General features: G+C 44.7%; 1 protein-coding gene across 1 annotated transcript; it reads right to left on the bottom strand.

The window, feature by feature from the left end:
* Nucleotides 1-13,540: 13,540 nt before the first annotated feature.
* Nucleotides 13,541-22,449, bottom strand: LOC141102532 (hyaluronidase-2-like). The gene is made up of 3 exons (XM_073591461.1): nucleotides 21,571-22,449; nucleotides 17,491-17,580; nucleotides 13,541-14,522 (listed from the first exon to the last, which is right to left on the bottom strand). Exons 1-3 carry the CDS (start codon nucleotides 22,447-22,449, stop codon nucleotides 14,109-14,111), a joined length of 1,383 nt encoding a protein of 460 aa, XP_073447562.1. The 3' UTR covers nucleotides 13,541-14,108.
* Between the last annotated feature and the right edge of the window lie 1,648 nt (nucleotides 22,450-24,097).

Raw genomic sequence — 24,097 nt, 5'->3', positions numbered from 1 at the left:
CCTCAATAACCTTTAGGAGAGCCACTTCCCTCAAAGACACGCTTGTCCAAAGCGAATTCAAAAATCAACATAAAAGATCCAAACAATGTCACATTACCGGATCCTTCCCTTGCGGCCACTGCACCTTCTGCACACTCATAAGAAAAGCCAAATCTTTCCGCCTTCCCAATGGGGAAATATTCAAGCCGTCGCACTTCGCGAATTGCCAAACCCGGGGGGGGGGGGCTACTTTATGGAGTGCGACTGCGGTGCCTAATACATCGGCAAAACGAAGCAAAAATTATGGCGGCAAGTATCTAAACACATGTATAGCATGGAAATTGGAGATAGGTATCTCCCAATTGAGAGACATGTCGTTTACAAACACAATTATAAGGTGCCTAATGTAACCTTCACAGTACTTCAGAAAATACCAGAGAGGGGAGGCGACTGGAATAAGGTCCTTCTCCAAAAAGAGCAAAGATGGATCTTTCATTTACAGGCCACGTCGCCTCCCGGACTCAATGAATCAATTTCCTTCGAACCCTTTTCTTTCAGGTTTTGCCTCACGCAAGACGCACTAAACATGGGGTGGTATAGTCCATATGTTGTTGGCTACTAATAGACATGTGCACAGCCAAAAAAATTCGTGCATTTTCGTTTTCGTTTCATTAGTTTATTTTTTTTTTTCGTTTTTCGGGTCATTCGTTATGATCGCGATTCGTAAATTCGTTCATTCGTAAATTCGTAAATGCGTTAATTCGTACATTCGTACGTTCGTAAATTCGAACATTCGTACATTCGTTCATTCGTACATTCGTACATTTTTACATTTGTTCATTTGTAAATTCGTACATTCGTAAATTCGTAAAATCGTACATTTGTAAATTAGAAAATTCAAAAATTTGTAAATTCGAAGTTTGAAAATCCAAAAACCCGAAAATTCAAAAATCTGAAATAGTAACTAACTATTAAATTCTAGGTATTGTAATTTCCTTTCAAATTTGACTGTCAGTGAACGTAACAAATACGAATTTATCCGAAGTTACGAATTATCCAAAACAAATGCTGCATCTAAACAAATGGAACGGAACAAATTAATAATCAATAATATTAATAAAATGTTGTTATTATTATTATTGTTATTTATTATTATTAATTCATTACGTTCCATTCCATTTTTTCGGATCATTCATAACTTCGGATAAATTTGTATTTGTTACGTTCACTGACAGCCAAATTTTAAAGGAAATTACAATACCTATAATTTAAAAGTTACTAGTAATTACTAATAGTTAAGTTATTATTAGTTAACTATTATTTCAGATTTCCGAATTTTCGAATTTACAAATTTACGAATTCACTAATTTACTAATGTACGAATGTACGAATGCCCGAATTTACGAATGTCAAATTTGATCGAATTTACGAATATTCTGAAAAAATTTGTTAAACAAGTTTTCGTTAATTCGGATATTGCCGAATTAACGAATTTGTCGATATTCGTTAAAAAACAAATTCGGAACGAAACGAATTGCACATGCCTAGCTACTAACATTGCAGGAATGTTGGTACTCCCTGTGTTTGGTGTGTCTCACTTCAGATGCTTCTCTGTTTCCCCCATGTGAATTGTACCCAATGTGTTTTTGTTCATAATAATGTTTTCAATTAAAACAGGGTTTCCATTATATGCATCTTTTTGATGGATGTGTAAGAACAGTACAAATTGTTTTGCAATAGGAATAGATGATGTGAGAATAATTTATGGACTTTTTGAATACATGCCAATAGCTCCCAGTTCCTGTAAAAAAAACAAAAAAATTTTTTTCCCATGCCAATCATGGGATGGGTTAATACATGTGCTTATATTTTTGTTAAAAATACAATGATTTCACGTGTGCATGGGCCTGTATTCAGTGTCCTATGCACATTTTGAAATTAAATTTACTACGATGTATGTTTTTATGCCTTCTTCCATTCAGGTCCGAACCTAGGCTCCCGGTCTAGCTAGCTCCTCCTCTGCGGGAAGTGTGTGCATCACTGTGCCTCTTCCTGGCAGGGGGAGACAGGCGTAGGGCCCTGCGCTTATCTACACGTCCACTAGAGGGCTGGACCCTCTGGGACGTGAATTCCCCCTGCCAGCGTCATTCCGAATCCTTCCGGGCGCCGTGTCCGTGCCGGCGCGCGCGCCTGCATGTGACGTCACGACGCCACGTCATTACGCCGGCAAGGACGGCGGAGCCGGGATAGCGTCTTCCGGAACGCCGGGTGAGTTACACATGGAGTGCTGACATGGTTAGCACCATCCCCGCAGAGGTAAGTAGGGTTGGGGTTGGCTGGCACGCACCTGTGGTCCTCATCAGCAGCCAATTAGTGCCCTACTTTTCACATTTAAGGAGAGCAGGTCCCTCATTTGGTATTCTGCCTTGCATCTCCTTTGTCTCAGCAGGAAGCACGACCCTCACAGGGGCTCCCGAAATACGGGTACTTTCCCATCCCCCATACCTTACTACTCTTCTTTTTGCCAGCTTGATTATAACACCTGTTTCACAATCTCACTTCAGTTACCACACACCCCATTGGTGCGATCTTCACAGACTGCCTTCCGCACACTGGTGTGCTGCTACCCTGTTTCCCCGAAAATAAGACCTAGCGTGAGTGTCGGTGATGGGTGCAATATAAGCCCTACCCCCCAAATAAGCCCTACCCTGTTTCCCCGAAAATAAGCCCTACAAGGACTTTAACTAGGGCTTATTAGGGGGGTAGGGCTTATATTGCAGCCATCACCGACAATCACGCTAGGTCTTATTTTCGGGGAAACAGGGTATATGTTTGGCATCTCCAGGTAAACCACTTGAAAATTTTACACATTGGTATTTCATGATTTGTTTGACAATTATTGTTGCATTCCTTCTCACACTGTTGTTTGTTCTTTCACTTTTACACCTGCATGCACACTCCTTTTCTTTTTTCAACAGTTTCCTTTGACTCACTCTCACCCTCCCTATTTCCGCATGCACCAGCTTCCTTTTTTTTCTTTTATCACATTCTTTCCATACCTTACTTCCCCGTTCCTGCTGACTCAGTCCCCTTTTACCCATCTTGTTTCTCCCTATTCTTTTTTCTCCATTTTTTCTTTTTTTCTTTTTTCTTTTGTCTTGTCCTAGCTTTTCTTCCCATTTCCCTCCTCACTTCCATCACGTTTCCCCCTCCCCCCCTTCTTCCCCCCCCTTCCCTTTTTCCTCTCACTTCTCACCTCATTCCTCACTATTTTCCACACTTTTCCCTCCCCCCCTTCCCCCCTTCCCCCCCTTTCCTCCCCCCCCCTCCCCCCCTTTCCTTCCCCCACTCCCCCTTTTCTTCTTTTTTCTTCTTCTTTCTTCTCTTTTTCCGCTTTTTTTTTTTTTTCTTTTTTTCTTTTTTTTTTCTTTTTTCTTTCTTCTCATTCGTTCTTTTTCTCCATTCCCTACAACTTCTTTCTTTCAACTTACAGTGTACATATATCGACACACGCTTTATAATCTTCAACTAGAATTTACAAAGATATTTTAACGATTGTTAAAATTTGGGCTAAACAGCCTTAAAAAAACTTCATGATATTATTAATATCATTATCACTCGGTTTATACATAGTTTATACAAATAGATTATATTATCCTTTCTAAACGCATCGATTGATGTTGCTGCTTGATGTCCGGACCACAGGTGCTGCCGATCCACACGCCCCTTGCCGAATGCGGGGTATTCCTTAGATGTAATTCATCGTAAGTCGCGCCGTTTTTGCTTGGCTCCCTCTTTTGGGGTGTTGGCAGACCGGGGGGGGGGGGGGCTCTGGTGCTGAGACTGGATGGTGGAGGCCTTCCTGAAAACCGTAGGCTCAGGAGACATGGCTATACACACATTCGTGGTGACTATGCTTAAAATTCTTATTATATACAAGTGTGCACAATTACATTGGTATTACTCTTTTATGTATATGAAATTCTCCCACAGCGCATGCATTTCCTCTGAAGAAGACCCGATGGGGTCGAAACGCGTCAGTACTATCCAAGCACTTGTGTATTGCATAATTCATGTATAGCTCTGTACATGCTCCTGTGCGTTTTATAACTTTATGTACACAGTTCATGTTTTTTACTCTAATGTCCTACGTTTAATAAAGCTACCTTTTAAACTATACAATATCTGCATTTGTTGTTCGCTGCCTAGAAAACCCCTTTACCATTGGGGGTAAATTCCCGTTTTTTTAAATTATCCTGGGGTGTGCAGCCATTTTCCTTTCCCAGGTGTCCCCCTTCTTTTTGATTATTGCCCCATCCTTGATGTCAGTGGGAGGAATAGTGCCCCTTCATTGGTGTCAGTGGGAGGAATAGTGCACCTTCATTGGTGTCAGTGGGAGGAATAGTGCCCCATCATTGGTGTCAGTGGGAGGAATAGTGCCCCGTCATTGTCAGTGGGAGGAATAGTGCCCCATCATTGGTGTCATTCGGAAGGAATAGTGCCCCATCATTGGTGTCAGTAAGAGGAATAGAGCCCCTTCATTGGTGTCAGTGGGAGGAATAGTGCCCCTTCATTGGTGTCAGTGGGAGGAATAGTGCCCCTTCATTGGTGTCAGTGGGAGGAATAGTGCCTCATCATTGGTGTCAGTGGGAGGAATAGTGCCTCATCATTGGTGTCAGTGGGAGGAATAGTGCCTCATCATTGGTGTCAGTGGGAGGAATATTGCCCCGTCATTGTCAGTGGGGGGAATAGTGCCCCATCATTGGTGTCAGTGAGAGGAATAGTGCCCCATCATTGGTGTCATTTGGAAGGAATAGTGCCCCATCATTATCAGTGGGAGGAATAGTGCCCCATTATTGGTATCAGTGGGAGGAATAGTGCCCCATCATTGGTGTCAGTAGGAGGAAGAGTACCCCGTCATTGGTATCAGTGGGAGGAATAGTGCCCCATCATTGGTGTCAGTAGGAGGAAGAGTACCCCGTCATTGGTGTCAGTGGGAGGAATAGTGCACCATCATTGGTGTCAGTGGGAGGAATAGTGCACCATCATTGGTGTCAGTGGGAGGAATAGTGCACCATCATTGGTGTCAGTGGGAGGAATAGTGCCCCATCATTGGTGTCAGTAAGAGGAATAGTGCCCCATCATTGGTGTCAGTGAGAGGAATAGTGCCCCATCATTGGTATCACTAGAAGGAGCCGGGACAGTGTCTTTCGGAACGCCGGGTGAGTTACACATGGAGTGCTGACATGGTTAGCATCATCCCCGCAGAGGTAAGTAGGGTTGGGGTTGGCTGGCACGCACCTGTGGTCCTCATCAGCAGCCAATCAGTGCTCTACTTTTCACATTTAAGGAGAGCAGGTACCTCATTTGGTATTCTGCCTTGGATCTCCTTTGTCTCAGCAGGAAGCACAACCCTCACAGAGGGCTCCCGAAATACGGGTACTTTCCCATCCCCCATACCTTACTACTCCTCTTTTTGCCAGCTTGATTATAACACCTGTTTCACAATCTCACTTCAGTTACCACACACCCCATTGGTGCGATCTTCACAGACTGCCTTCCGCACACTGGTGTGCTGCTATATGTTTGGCATCTCCAGGTAAATCACTTGAAAATTTTACACATTGGTATTTCATAATTTGTTTGACAATTATTGTTGCATTCCTTCTCACACTGTTGTTTGTTCTTTCACTTTTACACCTGTCAGTAATCTGCATGCACACTCCTTTTCTTTTTTCAACAGTTTCCTTTGACTCACTCTCACCCTCCCTATTTCCGCATGCACCAGCTTCCTCTTTTTCTTTTATCACATTCTTTCCATACCTTACTTCCCCGTTCCTGCTGACCCACTCCCCTTTTACCCTCTTGTTTCTCCCTATTCTTTTTTCTCCATTTTTTCTTTTTTCTTTTGTCTTGTCCTAGCTTTTCTTCCCATTTCCCTCCTCACTTCCATCACGTTTCCCCCTCCCTCCCCCCCTTCTTTCTCCTCCTCCTCCTCCTCCTCCACATTTCCTCTGAAGAAGACCTGATGGGGTCGAAACACGTCAGTACTATCCAAGCACTTGTGTATTGCATAATTCATGTATAGCTCTGTACATGCTCCTGTGCTTTTTATAACTTTATGTACACAGTTCATGTTTTTTACTCTAATGTCCTACGTTTAATAAAGCTACCTTTTAAACTATACAATATCTGCATTTGTTGTTTACTGCCTAGAAAACCCCTTTACCATTGGGGGTAAATTCCCGTTTTTTGAAATTATCTTGGGATGTGCAGCCATTTTCCTTTCCCAGGTGTCCCCCTTCTTTTTGATTAGTGCCCCATCATTGGTGTCAGTGAGAGCAATAGAGCCCCATCATTGGTGTCAGTGGGAGGAATAGAGCCTCTTCATTGGTGTCAGTGGGAGGAATAGTGCCCCATCATTGGTGTCAGTGGGAGGAATAGTGCCCCATCATTGGTGTCAGTGGGAGGAATAGTGCCCCGTCATTGGTGTCAGTGAGAGGAATAGTGCCCCGTCATTGGTGTCAGTGAGAGGAATAGTGCCCCATCATTGGTGTCATTCAGAAGGAATAGTGCCCCATCATTGGTATCAGTCGGAGGAATAGTGCCCTATCATTGGTGTCAGTAGGAGGAAGAGTACCCCATCATTGGTGTCATTCGGAAGGAATAGTGCCCCATCATTGGTATCAGTGGGAGGAATAGTCCCCCATCATTGGTGTCAGTAGGAGGAAGAGTACCCCGTCATTGGTGTCATTCGGAAGGAATAGTGCCCCATCATTTGTCTCAGTGAGAGGAATAGAGCCCCATCATTGGTGTCAGTGGGAGGAATAGAGCCCCTTCATTGGTGTCAGTGGGAGGAATAATGCCCCTTCATTGGTGTCAGTGGGTGGAATAGTGCCCCATCATTGGTGTCATTCAGAAGGAATAGTGCCCCATCATTGGTATCAGTGGGAGGAATAGTGCCCCATCTTTTAGTATTAGGGGGAGAAATAGTGTCCCTTCATTGATGTCAATGGAATTGGCACAGAGAGGTGGACAACACTGAGTGGTTGGCAGCAGGCTTCATGACTGACGAGGATATAGTCTGTGTAGAGGCTATGAGGGGAGAGTTGCAGTAGTCGAGATGAAAGATAACCAGAGTGTGAATTAGTAGCTTATAAGTTTTAGGAAGGGACATATTTGGGGAATATTAGGGAGGTGATGGCTGCACAGTTTGGACAGTGATTGAATCTGGGGCTGAAAGGAGAGTTCAGAGGCCAGGATTACACCCAGCACTCTTGTGTGCGGGAAGAGACTGATAGAAGTGCCTTTGATCTTAATAGAGAAGTCAGTCTTGAAAAAGTATTCATAGCCCTTAAAACTTTCAACATTTTGTCATATTACAACCCAAAACATAAATTTTATGTGATAGACCAACACAAAGCAGCACATAATTGTGAAGTGGAAGAAAGATGAAAAATGATTTTCCAAAAAGTCTGGGGGGGGGGGCATTTGTATTCAGCCCCCTTTACTCTGATACCCCTAATTAAAATCTAATGAAACCAATTGCCTTCAGAAGTCACCTAATTAGTAAATAGAGTCCACCTGTGTGTCATTTAATCTCTGTATAAATACAGCTGTTCTGTGAAGCCCTCAGAGGTGTGTTAGAGAACTTTTGTGAACAAACAGCATCATGAAGGCCAAGGAACACACCAGACAGGTCAGGGAAAAAGTTGTGGAGAAGTATAAAGCAGGGTTAGGTTATAAAAAAATCTCCCAAGGTTTGAACATCGCACGGAGCTCTGTTCAATCCATCATCGGAAAATGGAAAGAGTATGGCACAACTGCAAACCTACCAAGACATGGCCGTCCACCTAAACTGACCGGCCGGGCAAGGAGAGCATTCATCAGAGAAGCAGCCAAGAGGTCCATGGTAACTCTGGAGGAGCTGCAGAGATCCACAGCTCAGGTGGGAGAATCTGTCCACAGGACAACTATTAGTCGTGTTCTCCACAAATCTGCCCTTTATGGAAGAGTGACAAGAAGAAAGACATTGGTGAAAGAAAGTCATAAGAAGTCCTGTTTGCAGTTTGTGAGAAGCCATGTGGAGGACACAGCAAACATGTGGAAGAAGGTGCTCTGGTCAGATGAGACCAAAATTGAACATTTTGATCTTAAAGCAAAACGCTATGTGTGGCAGAAAACTAACACTGCACATCACCCTGAACACACCATCCCCACCGTGAAACATGGTGGTGGCAGCATCATGGTGTGGGGATGCTTTTCTTCAGCAGGGACAGGGAAGCTGGTCAGAGTTGATGGGAAGATGGATGGAGCCAAATACAGGGCAATCTTAGAAGAAAACCTGTTAGAGTCTGTAAAAGACTTGAGACTGGGGCGGAGGTTCACCTTCCAGCAGGACAACGACCCGAAACATCCAGCCAGAGCTACAATGGAATGGTTTACATCAAAGCATATTCATGTGTTAGAATGGCCCAGTCACAGTCCAGACCTAAATCACATTGAGAATCTGTGGCAAAACTTGAAAATTGTTGATCACAGACGCTCTCCATCCAATCTGACAGAGCTTGAGATATTTTGCAAAGAAGAATGGGCAACAATGTCCCTCTAGATGTGCAAAGCTGGTAGAGACATCCCCAAAAAGACTTGCAGCTGTAATTGCAGCGAAAGGGGGTTCTACAAAGTATTGACTCCGGGGGGCGCCATACAAATGTACCCCCCACACTTTTCACATTTTTATTTGTAAATAATTGTGAAAAACATTTATAATTTTCCTTCCACTTCACAATTATGTGCCACTTTGTGTTTGGTCTATCACATAAAATCCCAATAAAATCCATTTACGTTTTTTTGGTAACATGACAAAATGTGGAAAATTTCAAGGGGTATGAATACTTTTTCAAGGCACTGTATGTCAGTTAGTAAATTAGCAATGCACAAGGAGACTGACTGATTGAGTGGAGAGAGAGATTTTGGTATCAGCATCGAAATAGTATTGGAAGCCAGGGGAGGATATCAACTAACCCAGAGAGGAGATGTAGATTAAGAATAGAAGAGATCTGAAGACAAAACCCCTATAGAGAGAGGAAGAGGAGAGGAGGAGGAGGAGGAGGTAGAGTTGTAGGTGACACTGAAGGTGCAGTGAGATGGGTAAGAGGAGAACCAGCAAAGAGCAGAATCTTGGAGGCCAAGGAAATTGAGTTTTCTGAGGGCTAGAGTTATTTGAGTACAGACTAGTGACCATCGGTTTTAGCAGTTAGCAGTGAGTTTTAGGAGAGCCGTTTCAGGTGAAATCCAGACTGAAAGGGGTCAAGAAGGTTGTTATCAGTGGTGGTAGCTCTTTGACCATGTGTCACCACTAGGGATGAGCTTCGAGTTCGAGTCGAACTCATGTTCGACTCGAACATTGGCTGTTCGCAAGTTCGCCGAACAGCGAACAATTTGGGGTGTTCGCGGCAAATTCGAATGCCGGCGGAACACCCTTTAAAAGTCTATGGGAGAAATCAAAAGTGCTAATTTTAAAGGCTAATATGCAAGTTATTGTCATAAAAAGTGTTTGGGGACCTGGGTCCTGCCCCAGGGGACATGGATCAATGCAAAAAATTTTTTTTAAAACGGCCGTTTTTTCAGGAGCAGTGATTTTAATAATGCTTAAAGTCAAACAATAAAAGTGTAATATCCCTTTAAATTTCGTACCTGGGGGGTGTCTATAGTATGCCTGTAAAGGGGCGCATGTTTCCTGTGTTTAGAACAGTCTGACAGCAAAATGACATTTTGAAGGAAAAAACTAATTTAAAACTACCGCGGCTATTGCATTGCCGACAATACACATAGAAGTTCATTGATAAAAACGGCATGGGAATTCCCCAAAGGGGAACCCCGAACCAAAATTAAAAAAAAAAAAAAAGACGTAGGAGTCCCCCTAAATTCCATACCAGGCCCTTCAGGTCTGATATGGATATTAAGGGGAACCCCGGCCAAAATTAAAAAAAAAAATGACGTGGGGTTCCCCCTAAATTCCATACCAGACCCTTCAGGTCTGGTATGGATTTTAAGGGGAACCCCGCACCAAAAAAAAAAAAAAAATGGCGTGGGGCCCCCCCAAAAATCCATACCAGACCCTTATCTGAGCACGCAACCTGGCAGGCCGCAGGAAAAGAGGGGGGGACGAGAGTGCGGCCCCCCCCCTCCTGAAGCGTACCAGGCCACATGCCCTCAACATTGGGAGGGTGCTTTGGGGTAGCCCCCCAAAACACCTTGTCCCCATGTTGATGAGGACAAGGGCCTCATCCCCACAACCCTGGCCGGTGGTTGTGGGGGTCTGCGGGCGGGGGGCTTATCGGAATCTGGAAGCCCCCTTTAACAAGGGGACCCCCAGATCCCGGCCCCCCCCCCTGTGTGAAATGGTAAGGGGGTACAAAAGTACCCCTACCATTTCACTAAAAAACTGTCAAAAATTTTAAAAATGACAAGAGACAGTTTTTGACAATTCCTTTATTTAAATACTTCTTCTTTCTTCTATCTTCCTTCATCTTCTGGTTCTTCTGGTTCTTCTGGTTCTTCCTCCGGCGTTCTTGTCCAGCATCTCCTCCGCGGCATCTTCTATCTTCTTCTCCTCGGGCCGCTCCGCACCCATGGCATGGGGGGAGGCTCCCGCTCTTCTCTTCATCTTCTTCATCTTCTTCTCTTCTTCTCTTCTTCTCTTCTTCTCTTCTTCTCTTCTTCATTTTCTTCTCCGGGCCGCTCCGCACCCATGCTGGCATGGAGGGAGGCTCCCGCTGTGTGACGGCGCTCCTCGTCTGACAGTTCTTAAATAACGGGGGGCAGGGCCACCCGGTGACCCCGCCCCCCTCTGACGCACGGTGACTTGACGGGACTTCCCTGTGACGTCACGGGGAATGCCACAGGGAAGTCCCGTCATGTCCCGTGCGTCAGAGGGGGGCGGGGTCACCGGGTGGCCCCGCCCCCGTTATTTAAGAACTGTCAGACGAGGAGCGCCGTCACACAGCGGGAGCCTCCCTCCATGCCAGCATGGGTGCGGAGCGGCCCGGAGAAGAAAATGAAGAAGAGAAGAAGAGAAGAAGAGAAGAAAAGAAGAAGAGAAGAAGATGAAGAAGATGAAGAGAAGAGCGGGAGCCTCCCCCCATGCCATGGGTGCGGAGCGGCCCGAGGAGAAGAAGATAGAAGACGCCGCGGAGGAGATGCTGGACGAGAATGCCGGAGGAAGAACCAGAAGAGCCAGAAGAACCAGAAGATGAAGGAAGATAGAAGAAAGAAGAAGTATTTAAATAAAGGAATTGTCAAAAACTGTCTCTTGTCATTTTTAACATTTTTGACAGTTTTTTAGTGAAATGGTAGGGGTACTTTTGGGGGGGGCTGGGATCTGGGGGTCCCCTTGTTAAAGGGGGCTTCCAGATTCTGATAAGCCCCCCGCCCGCAGACCCCCACAACCACCGGCCAGGGTTGTGGGGATGAGGCCCTTGTCCTCATCAACATGGGGACAAGGTGTTTTGGGGGGCTACCCCAAAGCACCCTCCCAATGTTCAGAGGATGTGGCCTGGTACGGTTCAGGAGGGGGGGGCCGCATTCTCGTCCCCCCCTCTTTTCCTGCGGCCTGCCAGGTTGCGTGCTCGGATAAGGGTCTGGTATGGATTTTTGGGGGGACCCCACGCCGTTTTTTTTTTTTTTTTGGCGCGGGGCTCCCCTTAAAATCCGTACCAGACCTGAAGGGTCTGGTATGGAATTTAGGGGGAACCCCACGTCATTTTTTTTTTTAATTTTGGCCGGGGTTCCCCTTAATATCCATATCAGACCTGAAGGGCCTGGTATGGAATTTTGGAATTTAGGGGGACTCCTACGTCTTTTTTTTTTTTTTAATTTTGGTTCGGGGTTCCCCTTTGGGGAATTCCCATGCCGTTTTTATCAATGAACTTCTATGTTATTGTCGGCAATGCAATAGCCGCGGTAGTTTTAAATGAGTTTTTTCCTTCAAAATGTCATTTTGCTGTCAGACTGTTCTAAACACAGGAAACATGCGCCCCTTTACAGGCATACTATAGACACCCCCCAGGTACGAAATTTAAAGGGATATTACACTTTTATTGTTTGACTTTAAGCATTATTAAAATCACTGCTCCTGAAAAAACGGCTGTTTTTAAAAAAAATTTTTGCATTGATCCATGTCCCCTGGGGCAGGACCCAGGTCCCCAAACACTTTTTATGACAATAACTTGCATATTAGCCTTTAAAATGAGCACTTTTGATTATTCATGTTCGTGTCCCATAGACTTTAACGGTGTTCGAACAAACTTTTTTCCTGTTCGCATGTTCTGGTGCGAACCGAACAGGGGGGTGTTCGGCTCATCCCTACTATACACTATATTACCAAAAGTATTGGGACGCCTGCCTTTAAACGCACATGAACTGGCATCCCAGTCTTAGTCCGTAGGGTTCAATATTGAGTTGGCCCACCCTTTGCAGCTATAACAGCCTCACCTCTTCTGGGAAGGCCGTCCACAAGTTTTAGGAGTGTGTCTATGGGAATGTTTGACCATTCTTCCAGAAGCACTTTTGTGAGGTCAGGCACTGATGTTGGCTGAAAAGGCCTGACTCACAGTCTTTGCTCTAATTCATCCCAAAGGGGTTCTATCAGGTTGGGGTCAGGACTCTGTGCAGGCCAGTCAAGTTCCTCCACTCCAAACTCGCTCATCCATGGCTTTATGGACCTTGCATTGTGCACTGATCCAAATCATTTGGTGGAGGGGGGATTATGATGTGGGGTTGTTTAAGGGGTTGGGCTTGGCCTCTTAGTTCCAGTGAAGGGAACTCTCAAGGTATCAGCATACCAAAACATCTTGGACAATTTCATGCTCCCAACTTTGTGGGAACAGTTTGGGGATGACCCTTCCTGTACCAACATGACCAGTGCATAAACCAAGGTCCATAAAGACATGGATGAGCGAGTTTGGGGTGGAGGAAATCTGTCTTTGGGACCTGTGGTCATGCAGATCCGCAGAAAAAGGTGTCAGACTTTTCCCACCATGGGAATATGAAAACTTCTACTGTAACTAATGTGATTGTACAATAGGTGACATGGGAATAGGGGGGTAACACGTGGGAAATTTTTTTTTTCTACATATGTTACTAAAATTCCTATGACGTTTTTTATTGAGGAATAAAAAGGTTTTGGTGTGGTTTGAATTTGCATGACTGAAAAGTCCCATTTTTTTGTTTTGGTTTTATTGTACTCAGTTCTACCTTTGACTATTTTCGTTTAGTGTTCTCCTTCATACAAACTTCCATCAATTTGGAGGGTTCCCTATCTTACATATCTTACATAAACAATGTAACAACGTAAGTCCAAATCTTACATAAAGTAGTGAAAAAATGTAAAATAAGTTCATTGCTTCAATAAAGTAAAGAAACAATGTAAATTCCTATCTTACATAAAATAAAGAAACAATGTAAGTCCCTATCTTACATAATGTCAAGAAACAATATAAATCTCAGAAATTTTAAAAGAGGAACATTCTGGGATGAAGGTAACTGGGTGACTGGCCATGTAGTTCCTGAGAGTCTTGCTGGAAGGATGCAATGGTCACTAATGAGGTAGCAATGTAATAAAAGTATCTTCCTGAATCCCAAGACTGGCTGGAAAAGAGATATTTTTTGCTTGTACTTATAGCCGTACTGCTGTTTTGTAATTTGGAGGAGCTTCAGGGACCATCACTGAGAATAAGAGGTAGATATTCACAAAGTCACCCAATTTCCACATGGGGAGATTGGAGAAATGGAGAGATTACTGACGTTATATTCCGAAAAATGCTATATGCTCAGCTGTCTGGCAGCAATACATTGAGTCACGGACTCAGAAGAACTATATGCAGATAAGGACTCATGACTATATTGGGTGCTTGCTTGTTCCAGATCAGGTCTTTGGTGGGACCAGCAGAGTCAGGAAAACTGGTACTCAGTTGACATTTTCAGAAGGAGGTCAGCAGTGGTCCATATTTCTTTAATGACAAATGCACTTTAACGAGAACAAATCCATTTTGATGCTACAGATTGGAAATCATTTGGCTCTACCACAGCTGAGGTTCTTCTTGAGCATCCAAAAGTGCCCCACAAGGTTATCTCCATTCTAAGACAATAACCAGTAGAGAAATGAATACCCAGGAACATATGTGGCCCCTGGAGGGCCCTATGGATTCTGCACCATTGTACATGCGGTTCTGGAAGCCACAGCCAGGAGAGTCCAGGTAACACTGACATTGGAACTGTGCGTTTAGAAGAGCAATGTCCTTTGATGACAGCTGGGCCTCCCCCCACATTGGAATGGACGCGTTGGACATTGGTGGCGCCTTCACGATGAGGAAGTTAGCGGGGTTGAGATGTAGAAAGGAGTCAGTGACATTTGCTTGACGCAGACAACGTCCGTTCCCACCGCAAAGCACCCGACTACAGAGAGAGGCCGCAGTGGTGACGTTCACGATGTATTGACCCAAATCTTCATCCAGGAATGATTTAATGCTCTGGCAGGTTTCCTGTAGAAAGGAGAACCAGATTAGAAAGGTTTGTGGAGACCCTATAATGGATCTTCACATCCAATAACACTCAGCACACACCCGTCATCCTGTCACTAGAATTGATCCCGAATTTCGGATGATGTTAATTTCCAACAGAATTTCATGGATTTAGATGACCAAATCCAGATTTCAGCATTATTGTTGGTGGTTCGGAAACCCATAAGACTTCTGAGAGAAAAGAGCAAAGGGCATCTCCCAAGGCAGTCTTACTTATATCTGTTTCTGGTGTTTCCTGAGCACCCTTAGCTTGTCTTCCAGTCCCAACCAGGCCCCTCGCCCCTTCCTTCTTAATATCCTTGGTAGAATTTTTTTTAAATATGGCTTAGGCTGGATTTGGCCTTATGAGGCTTCCAGGAGCTTCACATACCATTCTGCTGATCTGTAATATGCACTTTTTGTGGAGCCTCTTTTCGATTGACTTCAATGTGACCTCAACTGACTGAACTTTTCAAAAGTTCACACATCTCTCCTTTATACCAGGGTCTGCAAACTTTCTAAACAAAGGGCCAGTTTACTGTCCTTCAGGCTTTAGCAGAGCCAGACTAGGGCCAGTGTGAGTAAAACACCCTTGGCGTCAGTGTCAATAAATTACGTCCCATTATTGATTTTAGAGAGATAAATAGAGCCCCATCATTGGTGTCAGTTGGAGAGATAGTGCTCTATTGATGTGTCAGTGCAAGGAATAGTTTCCCAACATTGGTGTCAGTGGTTGGAATAGTGTCATATCATTGGTGTCAGTTGGAGAAATAGTGCTCTATCAGTGGCCGCCCGTCCATTAAAAGCACACAGGCATCGCCCCATCTCTCCACACCACCCCCCTATATGTATAATGGATAGATTTATGCATAGCATGAATCTATCCATGGCCGCCACGACCACCCCCTATTCAGGCGTCCGGCCCCTTTTAGGACACCGGGTGCCTGAATTACAGCAGCGACTTTTTTTTTCAAGCACCTGATTAGAGCCATAGGCTCTAATAAGCTTCAAAATACTGTAGGGTGGACTCGGAGCGCAGAGCATTGCCCTCGGAGCCCACCCAGGTGTGTTAGAAACACTGAACCACCTCTCCGCCAATCAGGAAGCGCAGGTCTAATACCCATCACTGGATTGGCTGAAAGGACAGGTGCTCCTATTGAACGCCTAGCAGGAAGAAGGAACAGTGGCTGCATTTGATGGGCACAGTGGCTGCATTTGATGGCACAGTGGCTGCATTTGATGGCACAGTGGCTGCATTTGATGGCACAGTGGCTGCATTTGATGGGCACATTGGCTGCAATTGATGGCACAGTGACTACATTTGATGGTCACAGTGACTACATTTGATGGTCACAGTGGCTGCACTTGATGGGCACAGTGGCTGCAATTGATGGCACAGTGGCTGCATTTTATGGGGCACAGCGGCTGCAGTTAATGGCACAGTGGCTGCATTAGACGGCACAGTGGCTGCATTTGACGGCACAGTGGCTGCAATTGACGGCACAGTGGCTGAAATTGACGGAACAGTGGCTGCAATTGATCGCACAGTGGCGACATTGGATGGCACAGTGGCTGCAATCGATAGCACAGTGGCTGGTGACAGTGAGAGGATCACTGGTGACAGTGAGAGGAATAGTGCCCTATCATTGGTGTCAGTTGGAGGAATAGAGTCCCATTTATGGGGTCAGTAAGAGGAATGAAGCCTTATCATTGGTGTCAGTGCAAGCAATAGTGCTCCATCAGTTGGAGAAATAGTATCTCATTGATGGTGTATGTGGGAGGAATGGTGCCCCATTGATGGTGTCAGTGGGAGAAATAGTGCCCCATCATTGGTGTCAGTGGGAGAAATAGTGCCCCATCATTGGTGTCAGTTGGGGAAATAGTGCCTCATCACTGGTGACAGTGAGAGGAATGGTGCCCTATCATTGGTGTCAGTTGGAGGAATAGAGTCCCATTTATGGAGTCAGTAAGAGGAATGAAGCCTTATCATTGGTGTCAGTGCAAGCAATAGTGCTCTGTCAGTTGGAGAAATAGTATTTCATTGATGGTGTATGTGGGAGGAATGGTGCCCCATTATTGGTGTCAGTTGGAGGAATAGTGCACCAAGGGCCAGATGAAGGCAAGAAAAGGGTCGCATTCGTCTCCCAGGGCGTCCTTTTCCTGTATGTAAAACAGATACAATTCTTGTCATTCATAAATCTTCTAATACTAGATCAGTTGGACTCTTCATCGTCCATATTAGAGGCCTTAGCATTGTATTGTAAGAAGGTTCTTCTCCAATTGGCTGTTAAAGGGCACATTACGTTGACAATACTTTTGCCTTGTTGCATGTTTATGTATTAACATGGTACAACCAAGGCTTGAATTCTCAATAGGCTACATAAGTCAGGGCTGCCAAGGGTGGCATCGATCTTTCCAAACCATAATTATCCTGCCCGTACACGAGCACCCCGAGTAGAAAAACCTTGCTTGCGCTCCATTTTTGTCCCAAGCTCCTGTCTCTGTGCACAAGGTGCCCCCAGCTCTTGGGTAAGCTCCACCAATGTCAAAAATGTTTCTAGGTACAGATCCTCTTGTACAGCACTGTTGGATCTGAGGCCCAAATCAAAGTTAAGTCCCACCACCACCACCACCTGTCCTATGTGAAATGCTCACTGAAACAGCCATTTCTATGGTCCAGAAAAAGCATGTGGATCTGTCATTCTGCTTTCACTGGCTGCATGATTGTTTCTGGTAAATGGCTTGGAAAGTTGCCCGGCATTCATGTTTATGGTGCCATCAACATGCAAAGAACATCAACATGTAAAGAACAGGCAGAGGGGATCATAAAAGGCAGGCACTATTATTCTGTCATGACAAGTTTTCTTTAGATGACCGGAATAAGAACAGGAAAGAGAGGAAGAGCTGTTATAGAGGATCAGAACGCCCAATACGGCCTTGCTACACTCACCTTGTTCTTGGCGTAGTCTGCATCACCCCATAATATCACTCCGGCCGCACCCTGTGCCACACTCTCTCCGATAGTGGAGATGAGATCCATCTGAAGGTAGAAAATAAAAAATCATTGATTAAATTACTAAAATCTTCAACCAAATAGATCACATATGCAGTCCCCTTGTCCTAAACAGAGGCTACTCTCTCGATTTAGTTTTTGGCTGGGCTGTAGTTGGCTCAGACTGATTGTATAGTTTTTCACTTGGTTTTTCCCTAAGCTTAAAGTTGGTTTGTCACTAGTATCACTTGTCATAGTATGAGATTCCACAAACAAAACTAAGTTATGAATGTTTATATTTTCTTCAGCCAATCCCATGGTAAGTTTATGTCCCTGGTGCGTGATGGGGGAGCGTATAAATATTTGGGACAGGCCATGTGCTCCCTCTCTTCCCCCTGGGCTGAGGCCTATGGAGGAGGTGCTGCTGGATGGAGCTCTGCTGTTAGGCCCAATAGCCTGTTTTGGGGCCTAACATGTGCTGCTGAAGTGGTTCTGGGGTTGTCCTGCCTGATCTGGAGGAAGCTGTGTTAAGGAGGAGACCCAGGGGAGGCTCCTTGCTGGAGAGAGTCAGGAAAAGGCTGGTCTCTTAGAAGGGTCTGGTGACTCACTTGGAGGACGCACTGAAATTTGGGAACATGCTCAATGTGTTGCTGGGTTGGCTTAACCGCTTGCCGCCCAGCGCATGCCGTTGTACGTCGGCACAATGGCACGGCTGCGCAAATGGGCGTACCTGTACGTCCCCTTTAAGACGCGGCATTGTGGGCATGCACGCGTCCGCCGCGTACTTAGAACCCCATTGAAGTCTATGGGACTCGAGCGTTCAAAATCAAAATATCCATACCAGACCTGAAGGGCCTGGTATGGAATTTAGGGGGACCCCCACGCCAGTTTTTTTAAAAATTTTGGTTCGGGGTTCCCCTGCGGGGAAATCCCATGCAGTTTTTATCAATGAACTTTTATGTGTATTGTCGGACCGGCAATTCATTAATAGCTGCGAGTAGTTTTAAATTACTTTTTTTCCTTTGAAATGTCATTTTGCTGTCAGACTGTTCTAAACACGGGAAAAATGCGCCACTTTACAGGCATACTATAGACACCCCCCAGCTACGAAATTTAAAGGAATATTACACTTTTATTGTTTCACTTTAAGCATTATTAAAATCACTGCTCCCGAAAAAAAAACGGACGTTTTTAAAACTTTTTTTTGCATTGATCCATGTCCCCTGGAGCAGGACCCGGGTCCCCAAACACTTTTTATGACAATAACTTGCATATAAGCCTTTAAAATTAGCACTTTTGATTTCTCCCATAGACTTTTAAAGGGTGTTCCGCGGCTTTCGAATTTGCCGCAAACACCCCAAATTGTTCGAACTGCGAACGGCGAACTGAGGAACAGCCAATGTTCGAGTCGAACATGAGTTCGACTCAAACTCAAAGCTCATCCCTAATCGGGAGCAGTGATCTCTGTCATGTTGTAGTGAGCCCATTCCCCCTACAGTTAGAATCACTCCCTAGGACACACTTAACCCCTTAACCCCTTGATAACCCCCTAGTGTTTAACCCCTTTCCTGCCAGTGTCATTTACACAGTAATCAGTGCATTTTTATAGCACTGATCGCTGTATAAATGACAATGGTCCCAAAATAGTGTCAAAAGTGTCCGCCATAATGTCGCAAGTCACGATACACATCGCAGATCGCCGCCATTACTAATAAAATAAAATTAATAATAAAAATGCCATAAATCTATCCCCTATTTTGTAGACGCGATAACTTTTGCGCAAACCAATCAATATACACTTATTGCGATTTTTTTTTTACCAAAAATATGTAGAAGAATACATATCGGCCTAAACTGAGAAAGAAATTCTTTTTTTTATATTTTTTTGGGGATATTTATTATAGCAAAAAGCAAAAAATATTGCTTTTTTTTTAAATTGTCGTTTTTTTTTCTTTATAGTGCAAAAAAAAACAAAAACGCAGAGGTCATCAAATACCACCAAAAGAAAGCTCTGTTGGTGGGAAAAAAAGGACGTCAATTTTGTCGGGGTGCAACGTCGCACGACCGCGCAATTGTCAGTTAAAGCAAGGGGGTAAATTCTTCCGGGGCTGAAGTGGTTAAAGGTCCTGACACTGAAGCTAGATATTGATCTGGAGAGTCTGTAAGTGATCTGCTATGATATCTGGGACCCCTAACCATCACCTCCTTAACAATTGTGCAATAATTGACAAAAGTGGCTAGCGCCCAATATCCTTTCTCGATCCCCCCATTTTAGCCATTAACTCAGCCCTGGAGTGAGATGGTAGCCTGCCCCTGTCTGTAGATGCTATCCTGCCTTTGGGGTGTCAGAGGGGTGCTACATCTTGAAGCAGAAATATCAGGTCTTGGGGAACCCTTTCTAAGACCAATTCATTGGTGTCTATTGGGGGAAAAAAACGTCCTTTTTACCATAGTTGTCAGAATGCCTCCCTTCAGACAGCTAAAAAGACCACTATTGTTATGCAGCTGGCTCTGCCAAGGCTCCAGAACTTTGCAGCCGTTATCAAATGAGAGGTCAATCAGCCATGGCTCATAGATATCCGCAACTCTTATTATGTTCATTAAAATCTTCACTTATTTAACATTCCACAGGAATACACAACCTAAATACAGAGATGTTGACGCATTTCAGCCTTGGTAGGCTGAAACACGTTAACATCTCTGTATTAAGGTTGTGTATTCCTGTGGAATGTTGAATAAATTGCGATTTTATTGATATTAATACAAAGTTTCGGATCATTTATCTGGAATAAAACTTGATCTGCCTTGGAATAATATGTGGTGAAGAATAGTAGCGTGTAAAGTGGGTGTAGTTGCCACATGGCTGTAGGCAATCGGGCAATGGTGGACAACGGTAAAGGAGCCCTTACAATATTTTGGACGGTTGGTGGTCAAGGGGACACACTGCTTAATTAATACCTGAGGGAATTCCCTGTTAGTAACTGGTTCGGGAAAGGGGTGGTAGTGGTCTGGTGTCCATGGGTCAGTTGGCGGCAGTGATGAGGAAGATTCCTCTGGTGCACCTGCCACGTTGCTTGGGCACCTGTGTTTCATGGGCTCCAACTATGGACCAAACCTAGAACAATGGGTGTAGTAGAGGCCTCTCATGTAAAGTGTATCAAGTACCCCTGCCCAGACCTAGAGCCAAAGAAATAGAACCTGTGTTGATGTGCTTAGGAACCAGCGGAGTGAAGTTGAAGCTTCAGATTATCGCCGCTGCAAACCTGTTGTACTAAGTGCCTGTGTTTGGGAAAACGACTTAACAACCCCGACACCAGAGGACCCTCTAGTAGGGTTTTATGAGTTTCTGGTTCTGTACACCAGTTGCTGGCAGTACATAAACATGCACGCCTTGAGATATTCATTGTGGCTCTTTATTGGCAGAAAAAAAATGAGGGTTGTCGTATTATTTTATGGTAACCCCTTACAAACCCACTCCCTGTTGTAGGTGGAGACGATCTCTCAGGTATGCTGAGACATGAATCCAGAAATGCAAGCTACGCAGAGAGGGGTCCCACTGCTCAGGTAGGCGCAGACCAGGGGAGATGAAAGCCAGTATAGTGTTGTCCTTCAAGAGGGAAGAGTCCCAGCTGCTGGCTGATGCAAGATGAGGCAGGCAAACCGAGGAAAGCTGGAAGCCGCACACCGGTATAATGATGAATGCTTTATTTAAAAAGCTGAATCATGAAGAAACACAAAACATAACAGCAGAAGCGTACAAAAACAGCTGACGCGTTTCACACTCAAGATGAGTGCTTATTCATAGCACTCATCGTGAGTGTGAAACGCGTCAGCTGTTTTTGTAAGCTGCTGCTGTTATGTTTTGTGTTTCTTCATTCATGATTCAGCTTTTTAAATAAAGCATTCATCATTATACCGGTGTGCGGCTTCCAGCTTTCCTCGATTTGCCATGCTGAGACATGAGGTTGACATGAGTGTTGAAGAACACTGTTGGCAGAGCAGAAGTGAGTGACCTTTGTGCTCGTTGTGTTGTCTCACCTGGGAGAGAAGGTTGAGGTTTTCTTTGTAGGTGGGTCTTGTGTACACAAGGACAGGAAGAGAGTACCCTGTGTGTTGTGAAGTGATCCTCATGGCCTCTTTCACCCGATAGTGAACAAATTTGCGCCCATTTAGAGAACTGCTGAGAGCAGGTTCCAGGTAGATGGATGGATAAATAGCCATACTCTCCTCCCACATCCACCATAATTGGTTATTACGTGCCATATCCACATCAGGGCACTTGCCAGTATAACTATTCCAGTTGGTCAGGTAGTCGTGGTTGTAGCAATCTGGGAACAGGTAATACCCCCAGAGTTGGTTGGGTCGAACGCTCTTGGCGTATCGCAGCGTTTCTACCATGAACTCGCGGGTGGAGTTTTCAAATTGATACTGAGCTTCCTTGTTCACCTCTTCGGCTGTCCAGTCTGGATAACGAGAGACCACCAGCTGCCGTGAAGCTTGCCTGTAAATGTCCTTCATCTGCCAGTTCCGAATACAAATGGGTCGCCATTCTTCCCAGTCAATAACCCCCAGTCCAGTTTTATTAACTGATGGCATGTATTTGTTGACTCCATCCCCCATCTGGTCCAGGTGAGCCTGCAGACTGACATTCTGGGGCACACCTCCATTGATGGATACGTTGTTCTTGTCGTAGTAGGGGTAGAGCCCCAGGCGCTCCTTGTAGAAGATGGTGAGATTCTGGTCTACAATACCCTCACTAGGGGATGAATTGAGGTTGAAGAATCGAAGGTCAAGAGACACACTGAAGCGGCGCTGGCAGTCTTGTGTGGGCGCATTCCATGCAACCATAAATGGGTGACCACTGAACATGGGACGAACGGTAGGCTTGTATAAGTCTGTGATGACCTCAGTTGTCATAATAAGAACAGCCGATAGGACCCAGGAGAGGTCGGAATGGGTTGTCATTAGAATAGATTGAAGACTGAGCTTGATAAAGTCTACAAAGAAAAAATGAGAAAGCAAAATTACAACTATCAGTCTATGAGCTATGTAATAAAGTATATAATATACTCTAAGAAAGGACATTACATTTACCGTATTTGTAATGGACCCATCTGACACCACAGATTAGGGATGAGCCGAACACCCCCCGGTTCGGTTCGCACCAGAACCCGCGAACGGACCGAAAGTTCGCACGAACGTTAGAACCCCATTGACGTCTATGGGACTCGAACGTTCGAAATCAAAAGTGCTCATTTTAAAGGCTAATTTGCATGGTATTGTCCTAAAAAGGGTTTGGGGACCCGGGTCCTACCCCAGGGGACATGTATCAATGCAAAAAAAACTTTTAAAAACGGCCGTTTTTTCGGGAGCAGTGATTTTAATGATGCTTAAAGTAAAAAAAAAAAAGTGAAATATTCCTTTAAATATCGTACCTGGGGGGTGTCTATAGTATGCCTGTAAAGTGACGCGTGTTTCCCATGTTTAGAACAGTCCCTGCACCAAATGTCATTTTTAAAGGAAAAAATCTCATTTAAAACTGCTTGCGGGTTTAATGTCATGTCGGGTCATGGCAATATGGATGAAAATCAGTGAGACAAACGGCATGGGTACCCCCCAGTCCATTACCAGTCCCTTTGGGTCTTGTATGGATATTAAGGGGAACCCCGCACCCAAATTAAAATAAGGAAAGGTGTGGGGCCACCAGGCCCTATATACTCTGAACAGCAGTATACAGGCGGTGCAAACAAGACAGGGACTGTAGGTTTGTTGTTAAGTAGAATCTGTTTGTAATTTTGAACATTTTTAACGTGTTTAGCTCCAGCCAAAAAATCTTTTCTAAGCTTTTTGGAAAACATAGGGAAGGGTTATCACCCCTGTGACATTTGTTTTGCTGTCTTTCCTCCTCTTCAGAAGATTTCACCTCACTTTTTTGTCCCAATGAAAAATGTTTTTTGAAAATTTGGGTTTTTTTGTGGAACAAGGATTGGAAAGCATCAGTGGAAAGGAGAACTTGTTTTCCCATATTAACTCTTACAGGAGAGAATTTCCCTTCCTAGGGGTAGATTTCATCTCACTTCCTGTTGTCTCCTTCTGTTTGCAAGTAGGAGTCGTTTGTAAGTTAGATGTTTGAAAGTAGGGTCCTGCCCTATATACTCAGCAGAAATTTGGGCCTTAGGTGTTGCTGTGGCCACAACACTGTAAGCCCTCACAGGGCCCTGCTGTGAAATATTAGATCAAGAATTGTAATTACATGCCCCTGTTGAACAGGAGCTGAAAAATTAGGCCTTAGGCACTGGTGCTGGTGCCACAACACTGCAACCCCTCACAGACACTCTAGTTGGAACGCAGGAACGAGCCCTGCTGCAAATTATTGCTTCAAAAATTGTAATTACACGCCCCTGTTAGACAGGGGCAGAAAAATTGGGCCTTAGGCACTGGTGCTGGTGCCACAACACTGCAACCCCTCACAGACACTCTAGTTGGAACGCAGGAACGAGCCCTGCTGCAAAGTATTGCATCAAAAATTGTAATTACACGCCCCTGTTAGACAGGGGCAGAAAAA

Source organism: Aquarana catesbeiana, linkage group LG07, assembly GCF_042186555.1.
Source record: "Aquarana catesbeiana isolate 2022-GZ linkage group LG07, ASM4218655v1, whole genome shotgun sequence".
NCBI classification, from domain to species: Eukaryota; Metazoa; Chordata; class Amphibia; order Anura; family Ranidae; genus Aquarana; species Aquarana catesbeiana.
Note: the sequence above shows the minus strand (reverse complement) of the source record. Positions and strands in the feature narration are given on the sequence as shown.

What these genes read in the sequence shown, in the direction of transcription:
- LOC141102532 (XM_073591461.1), bottom strand. Translation starts at nt 22,449, where the DNA reads ATGACAACTGAGGTCATCACAGACTTATACAAGCCTACCGTTCGTCCC. An exon ending in ACCTCAACCTTCTCTCCCAG is followed by an intron (nt 17,581 to 21,570) that starts GTGAGACAACAC and finishes TTCTACCTTCAG; the next exon opens with ATGGATCTCATCTCCACTAT. An exon ending in CAGACTACGCCAAGAACAAG is followed by an intron (nt 14,523 to 17,490) that starts GTGAGTGTAGCA and finishes TCCTTTCTACAG; the next exon opens with GAAACCTGCCAGAGCATTAA.